Raw genomic sequence first — 16,243 nt, 5'->3', positions numbered from 1 at the left:
GTTTCCCAATCCATCGTAGCCAACTCGCACCTCATACCATTGTAGTTTCCTTTATTAAGATTCAGGACCCAAGTCTCAGAATCACTACGTCACTCTCCATCTTGATGAAGAATTCTATCATGTTATGGTTGCTCATCCCCAAGGGGCCTCGCACAACTAGATTGCCAATTATTCCTTTCTCATTACACAATACCCAGTCGAGGATGGCCTGTTCTCTCGTTGGCTCCTCAATGTATTGGTCCTGAAAAACATCCCGTATACACTCCAGGAATTCCTCTTCTACGGTATTGTCACTAATTTGATTTGCCCAATCTATATGTAGATTAAAGTCACCCATAATTACAGATGGTCCTTTATTACATGTGTCTCTAATTTCGTGTTTAATGCCATTCCCAACATCACCACTACAGTTTGGGGGTCTATATACAACCCCCACTAATGTTTTTTCCCCTTAGTGTTTCTCAGCTCTACCCATACAGATTCCACATCATCGGAGCTAATATCTTTCCTCTCTATTGCGTTAATTTCCTCTTTCACCAGCAATGCAACTCACTGCCTTTTCCTTTTTGTTTGTCCTTCCTAAATACTGAATACCCCTGGATGTTCAATTCCCATCCCTGGTTACCCTGCAGCCATGTCTCCGTAATCCCGACTATATCATACCTGTTTACATCTATTTGCGTGGTTAATTCATCCACTTTATTGTGAATGCTCCTCGCGTTAAGGCACAAAGCCTTAAGGCTTGTCTTTTTAACATTACATGTTACTCCTACAACACAAAAGATTGGATTTTTAGCTTTGAGGCGGGAATTGGGAATCTGACCACTTCCAAAGCCCGGCAGTGCTCGCACACGCTATTTTCATAGTGGGAAGTCAGGGAAGGGTTGAAATTGGGGATGACACCTCCAGGAGCAGTCCCGAGCCGGAGATGGTAACAGATGGATGGCGAGGTGGCTAGGTTAAAAGCCTCACCTCTGTTTGCTGGGACATCGGCCCATTTCTGGAGATGAGTAAGCGGCCCCTAACACTCAGTCCCTTCATCAGCTAACCCTCCCCCATCTCCCCAAACCCTCCACAATCCCCCTCACCTGCATACATCCCTCATCCCTTATATCCCCTCGTCCTCCATACCCTCTCCATGCCCCCCTCACTACACTCCCATATCAAATCAACCAGTATTCACTATATACAGAACTCACAAGCCCTATTATAACATTGGGAGGTCTATGAGAAGCTCATACAACTGTCAAAATAAACAGTCATTCGAAATCCACTTTAAATAATTATTATTCTGTTATCTGCTCGTAAAACTGACAAAATAATCAAGCTCACAGGCCCCTTGACATCTGTATAAACAAACTCTGCTCAGTAAATCCATTAGTGGGTTTGGAAATCAGCCTAGCATGCAGAATGAGATTCTATTCAACAACTGAATCAACAAAACCTCCAGAGCTGAATACATTAAAGTCTTTGAAGTCAACCGGGAGCTCAGCCATCTGCTCAAGCTTTGAAACAGTCAAACATAGCTCTGAGTTGAACTTCAATAAAACCATGAAAGCAAAGGAGACAACTGACACAGTCAAATATAAATTGCAATATTGTGCAGCTTAAAAAATAATACAATTATGAAGAAGAGAAAAGAAGCTACACTGCAGGTGTTGAGAATCTAGTTGCCGGTACAGACTTAGTAAAAGTGAATTATCTGAACCAGGGTGATCCAAGCAATATGATCATAATGGTGCAGAAGGAATTGCCCTGCTAATGTTATGGTGATGTTCATTGTTCAGACAGAATGGGGAGAGCTTTGCTCTGCATCTGGTTGCACTAAACCTATTCTTCGAGTAGTTTTGTGTGCTTAATTCTGATTTGGGAGTACCTGATGACTAAGGCCCAGATTTTTGTGGAGACAGAAGGGCTCTGCACCTTAGCCAAAATGGCACTATCTGGAAGTCACGGCCCGTTTCCGCAAGTATCATTTTCACTGGTGGGGGGTCAAGGGGGGCGGGTGTTATGGAATGGGATGCATTTCACACATCATGGTTCATGGAGGCAGTTAAGAGTGCAGCTGCCTTCACTCAGAAGCAATTTTCATTACTGAGGCTTCTGAAACATTACTTGCGGGATTTACAAATTTGAGGAAAATGTCTAAATCTACTGGAGTTCTTTGGAGAGTTCAGGTACCCTTTAGGGAGTTTGACAGTAGAGGCAAATGTGGATAAAGGGTATATAAAGTCTGTGCAACTGTCAGGCTGTCAAGTTATTTAAATCCCCTGCACCTTAAATTTTGAAGAAAAAAAACAGCCTGCAGTGTGCCTCAGTTGAAAGAAAAAAAATCAGTGCGTACAATTTCAAAAGCGGTTTGTTGACATAAGCCTGAGGGGTATCATTAATTGTCTCTTGGTACTACAGAACTTGATATTACTGAGAAAAAAAAGAGACACGCTGTCAAAACTTTTCATCTTACACTCATCAGGAGAGATTCGCAAGAATATCAAACCTCAAAGGGGAACAACAATTTATACTGCATGAGAAGAGGGTGTTGATTGGTTGGCAAGTGGACTCTGATTGGTAGAGGTGATGCCATGGAGAATGCACCAGGGAACAGTTAACTGCCAAGCTCTTGTTTAAATTCAAACCAGGCAGGTTGAGCCTGATTGGTCAAGACACTGCCATGGGGAATGAACCAGGGAATGGCTGTCCCCAAAGCATTCATTTAGTTGAAAAAGGAGCAATGCATAGATGTGTTTTTTCAGTTTTCAAAGGACATGGCCCTGCTGTAAATATATATAACTCCTACCACATGCAAGTGTGCCATACTGCGAGCCCCACCGATGATTTAAAATTGGTTGTCACTGCAATTCTTAACGCTAAACAATCTTGATTGCAAGTGTTGTCTAATCGTGGAATTACCTCAAACGTTGGATACTGCGCTCTGAGTTTTGCAAGTCTGGTTGAGCACGGTCAGCATTTCATCTGTTGTGATCAAAAATTTGAACAACAGGTGAATCTAGCCATTTCATGCTGCTACAGGTGGTATTCTCCACTAACAGGGTGCTGCCATTTACCTACCACAAATGAGTAATGTGGTAACTGAATTTCAGTTCTTGTGTGATGCCAGGTATGTAGGCCATATGTCCCAACGGCTGGTGGATCTTGTCAAACAGCACATTCCTTCGGCTGTTTGCAACAGGTAGAGTACTGATTGCATTCAATCAGCCTGTGCTTACAAAACTCAGAACAAAAAGTGTCCAAAATTAGAAGGCATTCTGTGATTGGACAACACTTGCTAAACAATCCTGATTGTGCTAAGAATTACGTTGAGAACCAATTTAAGATCATCAGTTGGGTTCGCAGTGTGGCTCACTTACACGTGCTAGAAGCTACATGTATTCACACATAGGGTCCTGTCTTTTGCAACAGAAAGAACATGTCCACACAATTTATCTTTGTCAACTAAACAAAAGCTAGGGGGACGGCTATTCCCTGGTTCATTCCCCATGACAATACCTTGATCAATTAGAGTTGATCTGCCTGGTTTGAATTTAAACAAAAGCTCGGCAGTTAACTGTTCCCTGGTGCATTCTCCATGGCAACACCCCTATGAATCAGACTCCACTTGACAGCCAATCAGCACCCTGTTCTCATGCAGTATAAATTGTCATTCCCCATTGAGATTTGGTATTCTTGCAAATCTGTCCTAATGAGTGTAAGAAGAAAAGCTTTGACAGCATGTCTCTTTTTTCAGCATAGTATTAGTAGTGCTTGACTGCTTCTACAACCTATCATAGTGGTGGGTCTGTAAATTTACAGTTTGACTGACAGCTCCACATTGTTAATGAGCTGTCTTTGATGTGGGGTTATGAATACAGATGTTTATTTTTGTAAGGGATTAAGAACTTGAATGGTTTTAAGTAAATTGAATGGGCTTTATCAATGAAAGTGTCTCTTTTATAGATAGTGAAGTCTGTAATAGATACTTAGAACTTCATTTTATTTAATCTCAACACGGCTCCTGAGGTCTGCCCATGGTAGATACTGGGTTAGTTGGCATGGAGGGTGCAAGGGCAAAGAATGGTGGGCAGGGAGGCATGGGTTGGCACTAAGTTGGGATATGGGCTATAAGCAGCCATGGCAGGGTAGAGGGGCATTGGTTAGCATGGATGGGGCTTGGGAAGTGTATGGGGGTGAAGAGGTGTGAGGGGGGTGATGGCTAGAGGGATGTTTTCTGTTTTACCATTTTTATTATAACTGAAATGAAGTACCAGAGTACTGTGGCTGTCTTCTCACTGTTTGCAGGGGCAGCAGGCCCGACTCCAGTATGCACCCGCACCTCCTCAGCAAAAATCCGCTGGTTCAGGGCAGCTCCCCCCTCCCCCCAAGTCGAGTTTGCGGAGCTGAGAAGTTTCCTGACCCTGTGCACCTGACACATGAGCAAAAATTTGCACCTAACACTTAGTGCCAGGTATTCAGAGTTCCTTTCATTAGCACTTGACTGTCTCAGCTTGATAAGCACAAAATAAGCTAAAAAGAAAAAAATTAAGATTAAAAACCTCAACAATAGTTACATCGTACTTTGCTCCATGATGTTATTATTGTCTGTCCAATTTGAAATTAAACCATATTTTCGTAAAGCTTCCAATTACACAAAATTGCACTCTTAGTTTTATTGTTGTAGTTATAGTATGAATAAATACAAATAGGATGGAGCTTAACATGCAATTTGAAGCCAAATATTTGACTATATACCAACATTACTGATGCATTAAATGTACCTGTATAATTTGTGCGGCAAGTTCGGGTGTTCCATGCTTCAGGTCATGTCCATTTATTGCAAGCACCCGATCATTGCTGCACAGTCTTCCATCCTGAGCAGCCAAACCACCTTCCAGAAGGTCCAGTATGAAGATACCTGCTTCATCTGTTCTACGAACCAATTTAATGCCAAGTTGTTCACTAGTGTCCCTTTTAAGCAAAGTCACATGAAACCCATCTTCTCGTATACAGCTACTATCAAGGTGGACATTTGTTTGACCACCAAAGCGTCTCTCCCTTAGAACAGTGAGATGTAGAGCAAAGCAGGGTTGTGAAAACACAGATCTAGCATAGTTGTGAGGTACATTGCTGATATCAACGCCATTCACCTGGAATAAAATTTAAAAAAAGAGTGCAGCACTGTATTTTATGTTAACAGGGCATAAAAAATATAAAATGATCAGCACAAAACATATCATTTATTGCATGACTGAAACCATACAAGGACATTTCATATCAAATGTGCTCTGCTTGAAGGCAGGTCCTTGGTTCATTGTCTGCTGATGCTTTGTCCTGAGCTGTTTCCTTGACAGTTTTTAAATCATTGGTGATTTGCTACTGCCTTCCATTCCCAGGGCAGAGCGAGGAGGCAGGTTCCAAGACTACCACAGACAGAACAGGAATTGAACCCACACTGTTGGAATTATTCTGAACCACATGCTAGCCATCAAGGCAACTGAGCTAGCAACCAGCAAAAAGTTAGCAAATCTACATCCCCCAACTCTTAGGTGAGAAAGTAAGCAGTGGGGAGAATACTAAGAGGCTGGAAAGAGGTATACAAGCAGAAACAAAAATACCTGGAAAAACTCAGCAGGTCTGGCAGCATCTGTGGAGAGGGGCACAGTTAACGTTTCGAGTCCGCATGACCCTTCAACAGAACTAAGGAAAAATAGAAAAGGGGTGAAATATAAGCTGGTTTAAGGGGGGTGGGGGGGGGTGGGACAAGTAAAGCTGGATAGAGGGCCAGTGATAGGTGGAGATAACCAAAAGATGTCACAGACAAAAGGACAAAGAGGTGTTGAAGGTGGTGATATTATCTAATGGAATGTGCTAATTAAGGCTAGAAAGCAGGACAAGCAAGGTACAGATAGCCCTAGTGGGGGTGGGGTGGGGTGAAGGAGTCAAAAAAGGCTAACAGGTAGAGATAAAACAATGGATGGAAATACATTTAAAAATAATGGAAATAGGTGGGAAAAGAAAAATCTATATAAATTATTGGAAAAACCAAAAAGGAGGGGGAAAATTGGAAAGGGGGTGGGGTGAAGGAGAGAGTTCATGATCTAAAATTGTTGAACTCAATATTCAGTCCGGAAGGCTGTAAAGTGCCTAGTCGGAAGATGAGGTGCTGTTCCTCCAGTTTGCATTGAGCTTCACTGGAACAATGCAGCAAGCCGAGGACAGACATGTGGGCATGAGAGCAGGGTGGTGTGTTGAAATGGCAAGTGACAGGGAGGTCTGGGTAATGCTTGCGGACAGACCGAAGATGTTCTGCAAAGCGGTCACCCAGTCTGCGTTTGGTCTCTCCAATGTAGAGGAAACCGCATTGGGAGCAATGAATGCCGTAGACTAAGTTGAGGGAAGTGCAAGTGAAATGCTGCTTCACTTGAAATGAGTGTTTGGGCCCTTGGACGGTGAGGAGAGGGGAAGTAAAGCGGCAGGTGTTGCACCTTCTGCGGTTGCATGGGAAGGTGCCGTGGGAGGGGGTAAGATGTAGGGGGTGATGGAGGAGTGGACCAGGGAGGGAACGATCCCTATGGAATGCCGCCGGTGGGGTGAAGGGAAGTGGCGGAAATGGCGGAGGATGATCCTTTGAATGCGGAGGCTGGTGGGGTGATAAGTGAGGACAGTGGGGACCCTATCATGTTTCTGGGAGGGAGAGGAAGGTGTGAGGGCGGATGTGTGGGAGATGGGCCGGACACAGTTGAGGGCCCTGTCAACCACCGTGGGTGGAAAACCTTGGTTAAGGAAGAAGGAGGACATGTCAGAGGAACTGTTTTTGAAAGTGGCGTCATCAGAACAGATGCGACAGAGGCGAAGGAACTGAGAGAATGGGATGGAGTCCTTACAGGAAGCAGGGTGTGAGGAGCTGTAGTCGAGGTAGCTGTGGGAGTCGGTTGGCTTGTAATGGATATTGGTGGACAGTCTATCACCAGAAATTGAGACAGAGACATCAAGGAAGGGAAGGGAAGTGTCAGAGATGGACCATGTGAAAATGATGGAGGGGTGGAAATTGGAAGCAAAATTAATAAATTTTTCCAGGTCCAGACGAGAGTATGAAGCAGCACCAAAGTAATCATCGATGTACCGGAGAAAGAGTTGTGGGAGGGGGCCGGAGGAGGACTGGAACAAGGAATGTTCCACATCCCCCATAAAGAGACAGGTATACAGGCAGGCTGGGTGAACGGGCAAGAACATGGCTGATGGAATAAGATGTGTTAAACTGCGAAGTTACCCACTGTGTAGCACAGAAAAAAAAAAACTAAGGGCGGAATTTTCACAGAATTGCACTAAGTGTGGTACCGGGCGGGTAAAAAGGAGTCCTACCCGCCAGCGAAAATGGCGGGTTTACACGCCGTATCGTCCCGAGCCTGCCTCATATATTTATTCACTCCCGTGAAATACGTCATTTCCATGGCAGAGAGACTTTCATTCGCCTGCTCGCCATCACTCTGCTGCTGCAACATGCCGGTCACCATCTTTAAAAGGCAGCCGCCCAAGCGTCAGCCAGCAGCTCACCACCGCTGCCCAGGAGACATAACCAGCAAAGGAAAAAATGACTACAGCCCCCTGCTTCAACGACAGGTCCCTCGAGTGACTGCTGGATGTCGAGGAGGCCCACTGGGATGTGCTCTACCCCCACTCTGGCCGCAGGATTGGCAGCAAGTCAGCAACCCGGCTTGGGAGGCGCTGGCTGTAGTGGTCAGCGCAAACGCCCTTCAGAAGAAGACAGCCACCTAGTGGAGCAAAAGGATGAATGATCTCCGCCAGGGTAAGTCACTCTTTTCATCACTCCCAACTCACACATTCACAAACCCATCACACATCCACAGGCCCCTCACTCACTGCCAGTGCAAGGGACATCACCATTCACTCTTTTCACACACACCTGCATTGTCCTCAGCCTATCCATGGGACCGCTCACCATCTACACAGGCCAGGCATAGTTATCATCTGGCCTGACAGGCATCCTGATACACTCTCCCCATCTCTATTCATGGAGGGCAAACTGGCTCACAACAGGAGAGAAAGGTCGCAGACAGGTGGAGGGATGCTGGAGATCAAAGTTCTGACAGAATTCGAAAACAGAGCCATCCAGCTGGCCAGCGATGACCAGGACTGGTCCTGTGCTGACAGTGAGGTTGGCGCTGCTCTACCAAGTGAGGATCCAACAATGCAACATCCAACAGACAACCATGCTGTGAGTGATGTGTCCTCTTTCACAAGCTACTGCCGTGCACTAATTATCTCCCCTTGCTTCCGCATCAGCCAAACAGCCGACAGAGTCCATGACCCAGGACCTCCAATCTAGCCCCGAAGAAACCTCTGAAGGGGAATCTGGAGGCACCCTTCCTGAAGTCCCGTCACATCGCTCACCCACACCCTTCACCAGCGCAGAGACACACACCTTGGTGGGACCTAGCTTTAGAGTAGTCTTGGGATCACAATCTGGTGAGCACATCGCACTTTCTCATCCACAGCAGGCGGAAGCAGGGACTTCCCAGGTCCCCGGCACTCGGAGGACTGCTGGAGATCAGAATGTTGCTGAGTCCAAGTCAGATGTCGAGCCTCTGGACTCGGTCATGTCACAGTTGCTGGAGCTGCAAAGGCAAGCTCAGGAACATCAGGAAGGGGCGTCCGTTGCAAGCCTCGTGTTGCAAGGCACGATGGAGGAGTCCATCTGTCTTCAGGCTGAGGTGATAGCGCTGGCATTGCAACGCACCGATGTCAACACTGGCAGGATGGCGTCCGCCATGGAGACTTTGGTCCATGACATCACTCCTGCGTGGGCTGAACTCCATCACTGATGCCATAGTTGGCCCCCAACAGTGTGCATGTGAGAGGGGTGCTGGGCAGTTGGATCTCACCCTAGCTACCCCTTCCAGCTCCCGGAGTTGGCCAGGGACCCTCGGGCACCCATAGGGAGGAGGATCAGCAGGTGCACACTCTGGGCCCATCCACCCAGGTGACTCTGGGAGTGACCAGCTTATCCAGATCCCCGCTTCCTGTGACCTCCGCAGCTCCAGCTTCACAGGCCAAGGAGGGTGCCATTGCCACACAGCAGGACCCCGAAAGCAGGCTAGGGCCCACCAAGACTTGACCCTCCAGAGGGCCCCTGCCAAAGTCATCAAAGACAGGGCATCACAGTCAAAAGGCTGCCTCCACCTCTGCTGTGGACGTCTGGGTAGCAGGATTAGGAAAGTTAAGTAAAAGTAGTCGCACAGCCCAGGCATGGGTGTTGATCACTTGTACATATTGTTCATTATTGTCAATAAACTCCTAAGAATGTCTCCCTGCCTGTGGCTCCTTGTTCTGATGAGCAGTGTTCTTGTTGCTCAGATGTGAAACCTTTATGCACAAGATAAAAGGCAGGTGTCTCAGCCCAGGGCCTCTTCCCTGTGCTCTGTGCAGCCTTCAGGCCACAGTGATGATCCAGCTTCTCATTCCCTGGAAACATTACTGATGTCTGCACTTCAGGGGTGCTGGTCATTGCTGCCAGAATGCACTGGGCAGGCAGCACAGAGTTCTCTCATTATCTCTGTGTGCTCTCAGCACCTTTAAGGTGGGGCTGACCTCCATCACACCAGCATCTGTGACCAGTGATGCTGTGCACTTGCTCCTGAAGCCTGAGGTGCTGAAGGCGGACACAGCATCAGATGTGTCTAAAGTTTCATGGCTGCGTCTCTGAGGTGGCCCTGATCATGGAGCGCAAGCAAGCTTCTCTAGGCCAGACAGAAGTCAGACATTCACAGAGGCGATTTGAAGATCTACGGAATGTCCTCACTGCATATTGTCATCATCCTCCTGCGACTAAGCGGCTATTAGGGCTCGACTGCATCTCCATGACAGAAGCATTCTCAGAGGGTATTGGCGCTGCCATAAGCCAGACTGGAGTCAAACGTTCACAATCACGATGTGAGCATCTATGGAGACACCTCACTGCATGTTGTCACCATCCTCCATAAAACTGGCAGCTACGAGGGCTTCCCGAGTGCACCTGCCTCGCCTAACCAGTGCGAGAGCCTCATCCCCGTCATTGTCACCACTGAGGACCCCCTCACCCTCATCCCCATCAGCACCCTCCTCATCCAAGGAGACCTCCATCTCCTCCTCAGCCAGCACCGCTCCCCGTTGCAGTGCCAGGTTGTAAAGGGCGCAGCAGCTGACGATGATGTATGATACCCTCCGCGGACTGTACTGGTCCAGGTCCAGGTACTGGCACCGCATCTTCAGCATCCTGATGGTCTGTGAAGTTGCGAGCTGCTGCATGAGTCTCTGAGGCTGGCAGCACTTGCCCCAGGACACCCCCCCACCCTCAGCAGTCACCTCTGGAGCCAGGCAACAGTTGCCCCCACCTCCCGGCACCCAAGGCCTGTAAACAACGGGCGAGCTGTGGAAAACGCTGCTGCTCAGTCACCTCAGTTCCCCCAAAGTGACGGCCGCCAAGTGTATGTCGGCTGTGTGCTGTTGTGAAACACATTGCCGTGCTTCCCCACCGATGTGGACGGATGATACGGCGGGGTCCAAGAGTCTGCTGGGGCGGCCTTTTAATTATAAGCTGATGTATTACAATTAGCTCCCCGCCATTGGCGGGCTGAGCAGACGATTGCGACCTGCCTTCGTGAAGCAGGTCATGCCATATTTTCCACGCACGCCACCTGTCACGCTCGCCGCCAGATGTCTCAGAAAATTCCGCCCTAAATCTACACCAGTTTTAGCTGTTTGAGGAAGCCAGGTATTTTCTATAATAGGCAGCCAATCTGCAACAATAGGTTTACGCCATGCGAAGTTGTAAATTTATCTTTTGGTTTCCTTGTTTTGACACTGACCTTTGGAGTTTTATGTATGGGAAAATGAGAAGTGCTTCAGCAAATGCACAATTATACAGTATACATACCTTTGAGAGATATAGGTATAAACAATCAGTCCTGTAATGCTTAAAAATCAAATGCATTACTAGAGATTCAAGGTTGTTCTAGATGTTAAAAGTTCACATTTGATCTCATAGCCCAGTCAACATTTTCATTATAATGCCAATATTTTTGAACAAAAATTTTTGGGTCAGATTTCCGCAGGCTTATGGAATTATATTTTAACCAGATTCTAAGGAAATTGATTAATGGACACCATAATATTTTTTGACAAAGTAGATTTAGACATGCGTAAATAAGTGTGCAAATGAGATTACTCCTGTAGTTTGCTAATATGGAGGTTTAGTAATTCAGATGTCTCTCACCTCCTGATGTCATTCAATAGCAGAAAGGATCTAATCTGAGTTACTGCTTCAAGTAACAATTTTCTGACAAAGTAATTTCCAATTGAGTAGGTCCCTGGTAAGTCCAGATATTCAAAATGGCAGCATACCATAATGAGAAAGAAATTACATTAAATTTACAATAGTTCCAGCATTCCAAGAAACATCAAAAGGATTTATTTTCACTTACCTAGCCAGGAATTGGTGAGAAGAGTTTGGGTGAAGAAAGTATACTTTACAAAACACAGCCAGAATGTACAGTTTATCCACATCTTATGTAGCCTAGTTTATCTTGAAACAAGACAAAATAGATATGCAAACAATTTTCAGTTTATTACCTGCAATATTTGATCACCAGAAAGCAGCCTTCCATCTTTTGCAACAATACCATCCCGGTAAACTTCCTGAATTACAATATTTATCAGAGGAGTTTCATTTCCACCTACAATGCTCAGGCCCAGTTCCATAAAGGGATTGCCCCTGTGGATTTCAATACTGGTAATCTCTCCTTCAGGCAGACCCGGTTGCTTTGGTAGTGCTGCAATTAAAAAACAAACAAGTGCACTTAAACCACTAACAAAAATTTCCAATTAATTTTCAATTAGTAATTTAGAAATTATTTTTATACAAATGCTTTTGCGCTCTTAGTTTAGTTACACAGCAAAGCACATTTCCTGGGGTGGTAGGCTGTTTGTATTTTTCCACAGTTTGCTTCCTCTTCTTAGACAGGACACCCAGAAATGTACATGTAAGCCTAATCCTTTTCCAAGGGGAGGGAAGGAAGGTTAAATGAAAATTATCAAAGGAGGCAATCTAAACTAATATGCGAGAGTGTGTATGAAGAATTCTGTTTCAGACTAGAGGGGGAGCAGGATTAATAAAGTTATTGGAATAGAAGCTAAGGTGAAATAAATAAGACAAAAATACCATTAGAAGAGGAAGAAAATGAAAGTACTTATGAGATAGTGAGAGATATAAATACAGTTTTAAAAGGGGCAAAGGATATCAAAAAATTAAAAGGGAAAAGCCAGTTTAAAAAATAAGGGAAATGTACCAAAAAAAATAGTATCAGAATTGAGTGGTAGGTATGTGAAAGCACAAGTATTTAAATGAAAATTGAGAAGTTAATAGCATTAATAACTAAGGAGTGATTTGATGTAGTAGCTATAATGGAAATGAGGCTTAAATTTGGACAGAACTGGGAACTTAATACTTCTGGGTATAACAGTCCAGATTTTGTGGTCAGCATCAAAATGATTGCGTTTGCACTGACCTCAAAGAAAGCTGCCCACAATGATCTAGTGACCTCTGTGGCCAGTCAGTTTGAATCAAGGGACCTCCAGGCATCTAGCTGCGTTGATGTCAGCAAGTAAGATAAGTAGCTAATCAAATTGAAGTATTCTCACGGACAGCAAACCAGGAAGTTAAAACAATTGAATTTTTCACTTTTAATTACAATGTTAGAGAGCAAAATAAATTATTGGGACATGCACATGGAATTAAAGTAGAAACTAAAGTAACAAACTTTTAAAAAAAATATTTAAAACATTTATTATTATAATGGAGATATTTAACATTCCACAAATATAATACAAGTATTTCAGGTACAGCAAGGTTATCCAGGAGTAATTATGAACTAGTATGTCATTAAAAACCCAATTAAACATTCAACAAGGCATAACTGTTTCAACGGCTTTTATAGTGACTCTAATAGCATTAAAGGGCATCTCTCCTCAGTTCAGCGATTTCTACTTGATTGCTGCAGGGACTTCAACAGCACACCTTGTGGGGTAGCAAAGAATCACTGACTTCTGGATTTCTGTATTTAACTGCATGTGTGCAGGCTCCAGAAGTTATGGTCAGTTTCAGAGGAGTTATGACAGCAAACACTGACAGCTTTGCATCATTATTATCGCAAAGTCCAGGCTAATATCTTCAGGTCTCATTAACGTTTTTCTTGTGAACGGCAAGTGCCAAATGGCTGCTCCACTAAAGCTCAGCAGTTTCCTGCAGCAGAAAAATCAGTAAACCTTAGCAAGCAGTTAGCCAGTGAGTAAAGCCTGTTGGGAGTAGATTGCATGGTGGCAGAGATGCAGGTGGGGAAGGGCAGCGGGAACGAGTGAGACATTTCTTTCTTTTGGCCAGGAGAGCCGAGTGCCCAATTAAAGGGCTACCTGAAAATTGATTCAGATAGTCAAATTGGTGCACATGGTATGCACTGAATTTTCCTCTGGCCATTTTTTATGCAAGAAATAAGTAGCCAACAATTGAAAATGCCCAAAGAGGAAAGAAGCATTGTTTGCTTTAATCCTGGGAAAGAAGTAGGGCAAAGAACAGATGAGAGCAGGGGAACAATTGGGAGATAATGACCACAACATAGTTTGATTCAATGAACACAGAAAAGGACAATGCAGGTTGCACAGGGAAAAAAGTAAAGTTCAGTAATATAAAAAATGATCTGAGCCAAATTAATTAACTATTTTATGATTTCAGAGCACAGGAGGTGGCCTTTCGGCTCATCGAACACATGCCAGCTCACTGGAAGTGCAATACAGCAATTGTCATTCTCTGCTCTTTCCCCATAGCCCAGTAATTCTTTTTCCTTTGTGTACTTACTCTCTTGAAAGCCTCAGTTAAATCTGCTACCACCTTCTCAGGCAGTGCATTCCAGATTATAACCACTCACTGCATAAAAATGTTTTTCCTCTAGTTGCCTATACACTGCAATGTTTGCAGTGTCCCTCTCTTTTGTAATGAGAGACACAAAAGTATTCATTAAGACCCATGCCCACTTCTGCTTCCACATGCAAGTTACCTTTTTGGCCTCTTATCACTCCTACTCTTTCCTTAGTTATCCTCTTGCTCTAAGGGCAGAATATTGCGCTCGTCGGGTAGGCGCGTGCCTCACCCAAATGAGCATAAAATGACATTGGATGAAGTTGGGCGAGCGTCCCGACGTCATCGCGCAGTTGTGCGATATTTCGGTCAGGAGGCACACGCGGGCGTCAGCAGCGTGACCACCAACAATCAACAGGCCTATTAAGGCCATTAAAGTTCTAATTAAATGAAATTGTTCGCTGCCTGTCCAATCTTATGGTTGGCAGGCAGGCGAAAAGGCCAAGCAGTCTTTGGAATTTTTGCGAATCATCATCCACAGGCGGGATGATTTTAAAAGTGATTTTAAGGGAATAAAAATTTTTCAAACTAATTTGTAACTTGTCCCTGCTCTTGTGACAGAGTCACATGATGGGACACATTATTAACATTTTTAAATTCTTTATTTTTTGTGTTCAAAAAGCTTCAGCTTCCTGAGGCAGCTCTGTGCCTCAGGGAGCTTTAACTGTGCACACCCACATGCATGAGTAAACTTCTGCGCTCGCCCTCCTCCCCCCACCGCACAGGCCGTTAAGTGGCCAGCCAACATGAATGGTGGTCACAGTCTGATCGCAGACGGCGGTCTGATTCACGTCTGCTCTCACTCGCCCCCGCTGAGCCCGCCCGACGACAGGAAAATCCTGGCCTATGTATTTTTAAAACATCTTTGGGTTTTCCTCAATTTTATTTGCCACTATTTTTCATGCCCCTTCTTTGTTTTCCTGGTTTCCTTAACAAATTCATCCCTGCACTTTCTATATTCCACTTTCTGCAATATTGAGTTCTCTATATGACATCGAACCATAGAATTATAGAATGGTTACAGCATAGAAGGACACAAATTTAAGGTGATTGACAAAAGAAGCAATGGTGACATAAGGAAAAACTTTTATGCAGTTAATGGTTAGGATCTGGAATGCACTACTTGAGAGTGTGCTGGAGAGTGGTTCAGCCATTCCACTGTCATATTCACGCCAGCTGTCAGCAATAGCAACTCACCTAGTCCCATTCCCTGGCCTTTCCTCGTAGCCCTGCTTTCTTTTTCTCTTCAGGTAATAGTCCAATTCTCTTTTGAAAGTCAAGATTGAATCTCCCTCCATCACAGTTCTCAGGCAGTGCATTCCAAATCCTAACCACTCGCTGCATAAAAAAGCTTTTCCTCATATCACCATTGCTTCTTTTGTCAATCACCTTAAACATTATGTCCTCTCGTTTTCAAACCTTCGGCCAAGGGAACAGTTTCTCTCCACCAACTCTGTCAAGACCCCTCAATTTCCTCCCAACCTTCTCTATTCTAAGAAGAATAACCCCAGATTGTTCAATCTTTCCATGTATATGAAATCCCTCAACCCTTTTCTGCACCCTCTCTAATGCCCTCACATCTTTCCTAAAGAGTAGTGACAAGAATTGGACACAATCTTCAACTGAAGCCTAACCAGTGTTTTATATAGGTTCATCAGAACTTCTTCAATTTAATTGTTAGAGTTATATAATACAGTAAGTTGGCCATTAACATAGCTCTGAAAAACATATTTGTGCAAGTTGATTGGTTTGTATGATTGTGGTCAATTCCAGACTGGCAGTTGTGGAAAAAAAATAAATGCAGAAAAGGCGCTTTTATTGCCAAATTTACTCATTTTCATCAGTTTTTTATGATTTCATTTTGCATCAACCACATTTCCAATATTAAGTGGTCATCTCAACAGAGAAACCTAATGGGTGAACAAAATGAATTTTAAAATAAATATTTAGGGGGATCAGATACATTCTTCTGTCTTTTGCAAATTGCTCATGTTGATTCTTTTTACATGTTCTTAGTAGTTACTCATTTCCTAGTATTGATTTGTATATTCCCTATCTCCTAGTTGTGATTTGTTGCTATTTTGTGAATGGATTTTTTTTGCTTTATTAATTCTCAAGAACGTGTATTCACAACTTAAGAACTCATTGTACATTTTGGTTGCATATTACTTACATAAGGAGCACAACGGCAATAAAACTGGATGTATCAATGACTATGGCCTGGATTTTCGTTTCCGAGGTGGGTGCACAGAGTCGGGAATTTTTCCTGCCTTGCTGCACCAG

The 16,243-nt window shown here is 44.4% G+C and overlaps 1 protein-coding gene across 2 annotated transcripts in view; it reads right to left on the bottom strand.

The window, feature by feature from the left end:
* The window catches only part of lnx2a (ligand of numb-protein X 2a), a 231,927-nt gene that overhangs the window by 22,318 nt on the left and 193,366 nt on the right, over positions 1-16,243 (bottom strand). For both annotated transcript variants that reach the window (XR_013577097.1, XM_078545383.1), the window contains exons 5-6: positions 11,623-11,822; positions 4,773-5,141 (exon numbers count right to left, since the gene is read on the bottom strand). Coding sequence is in view for 1 of the 2 variants with exons in the window: in XM_078545383.1 (XP_078401509.1) it covers positions 4,773-5,141; positions 11,623-11,822 (569 nt within the window). In the remaining variant the exon portion in view is untranslated. The remainder of the gene's footprint in view (positions 1-4,772; positions 5,142-11,622; positions 11,823-16,243) is intronic.

The sequence above is a fragment of the Cetorhinus maximus genome, chromosome 7, assembly GCF_964194155.1.
Source record: "Cetorhinus maximus chromosome 7, sCetMax3.hap1.1, whole genome shotgun sequence".
In the NCBI taxonomy this organism is placed as follows: Eukaryota; Metazoa; Chordata; class Chondrichthyes; order Lamniformes; family Cetorhinidae; genus Cetorhinus; species Cetorhinus maximus.
This window is presented reverse-complemented; position numbering and strand designations above follow the sequence as displayed.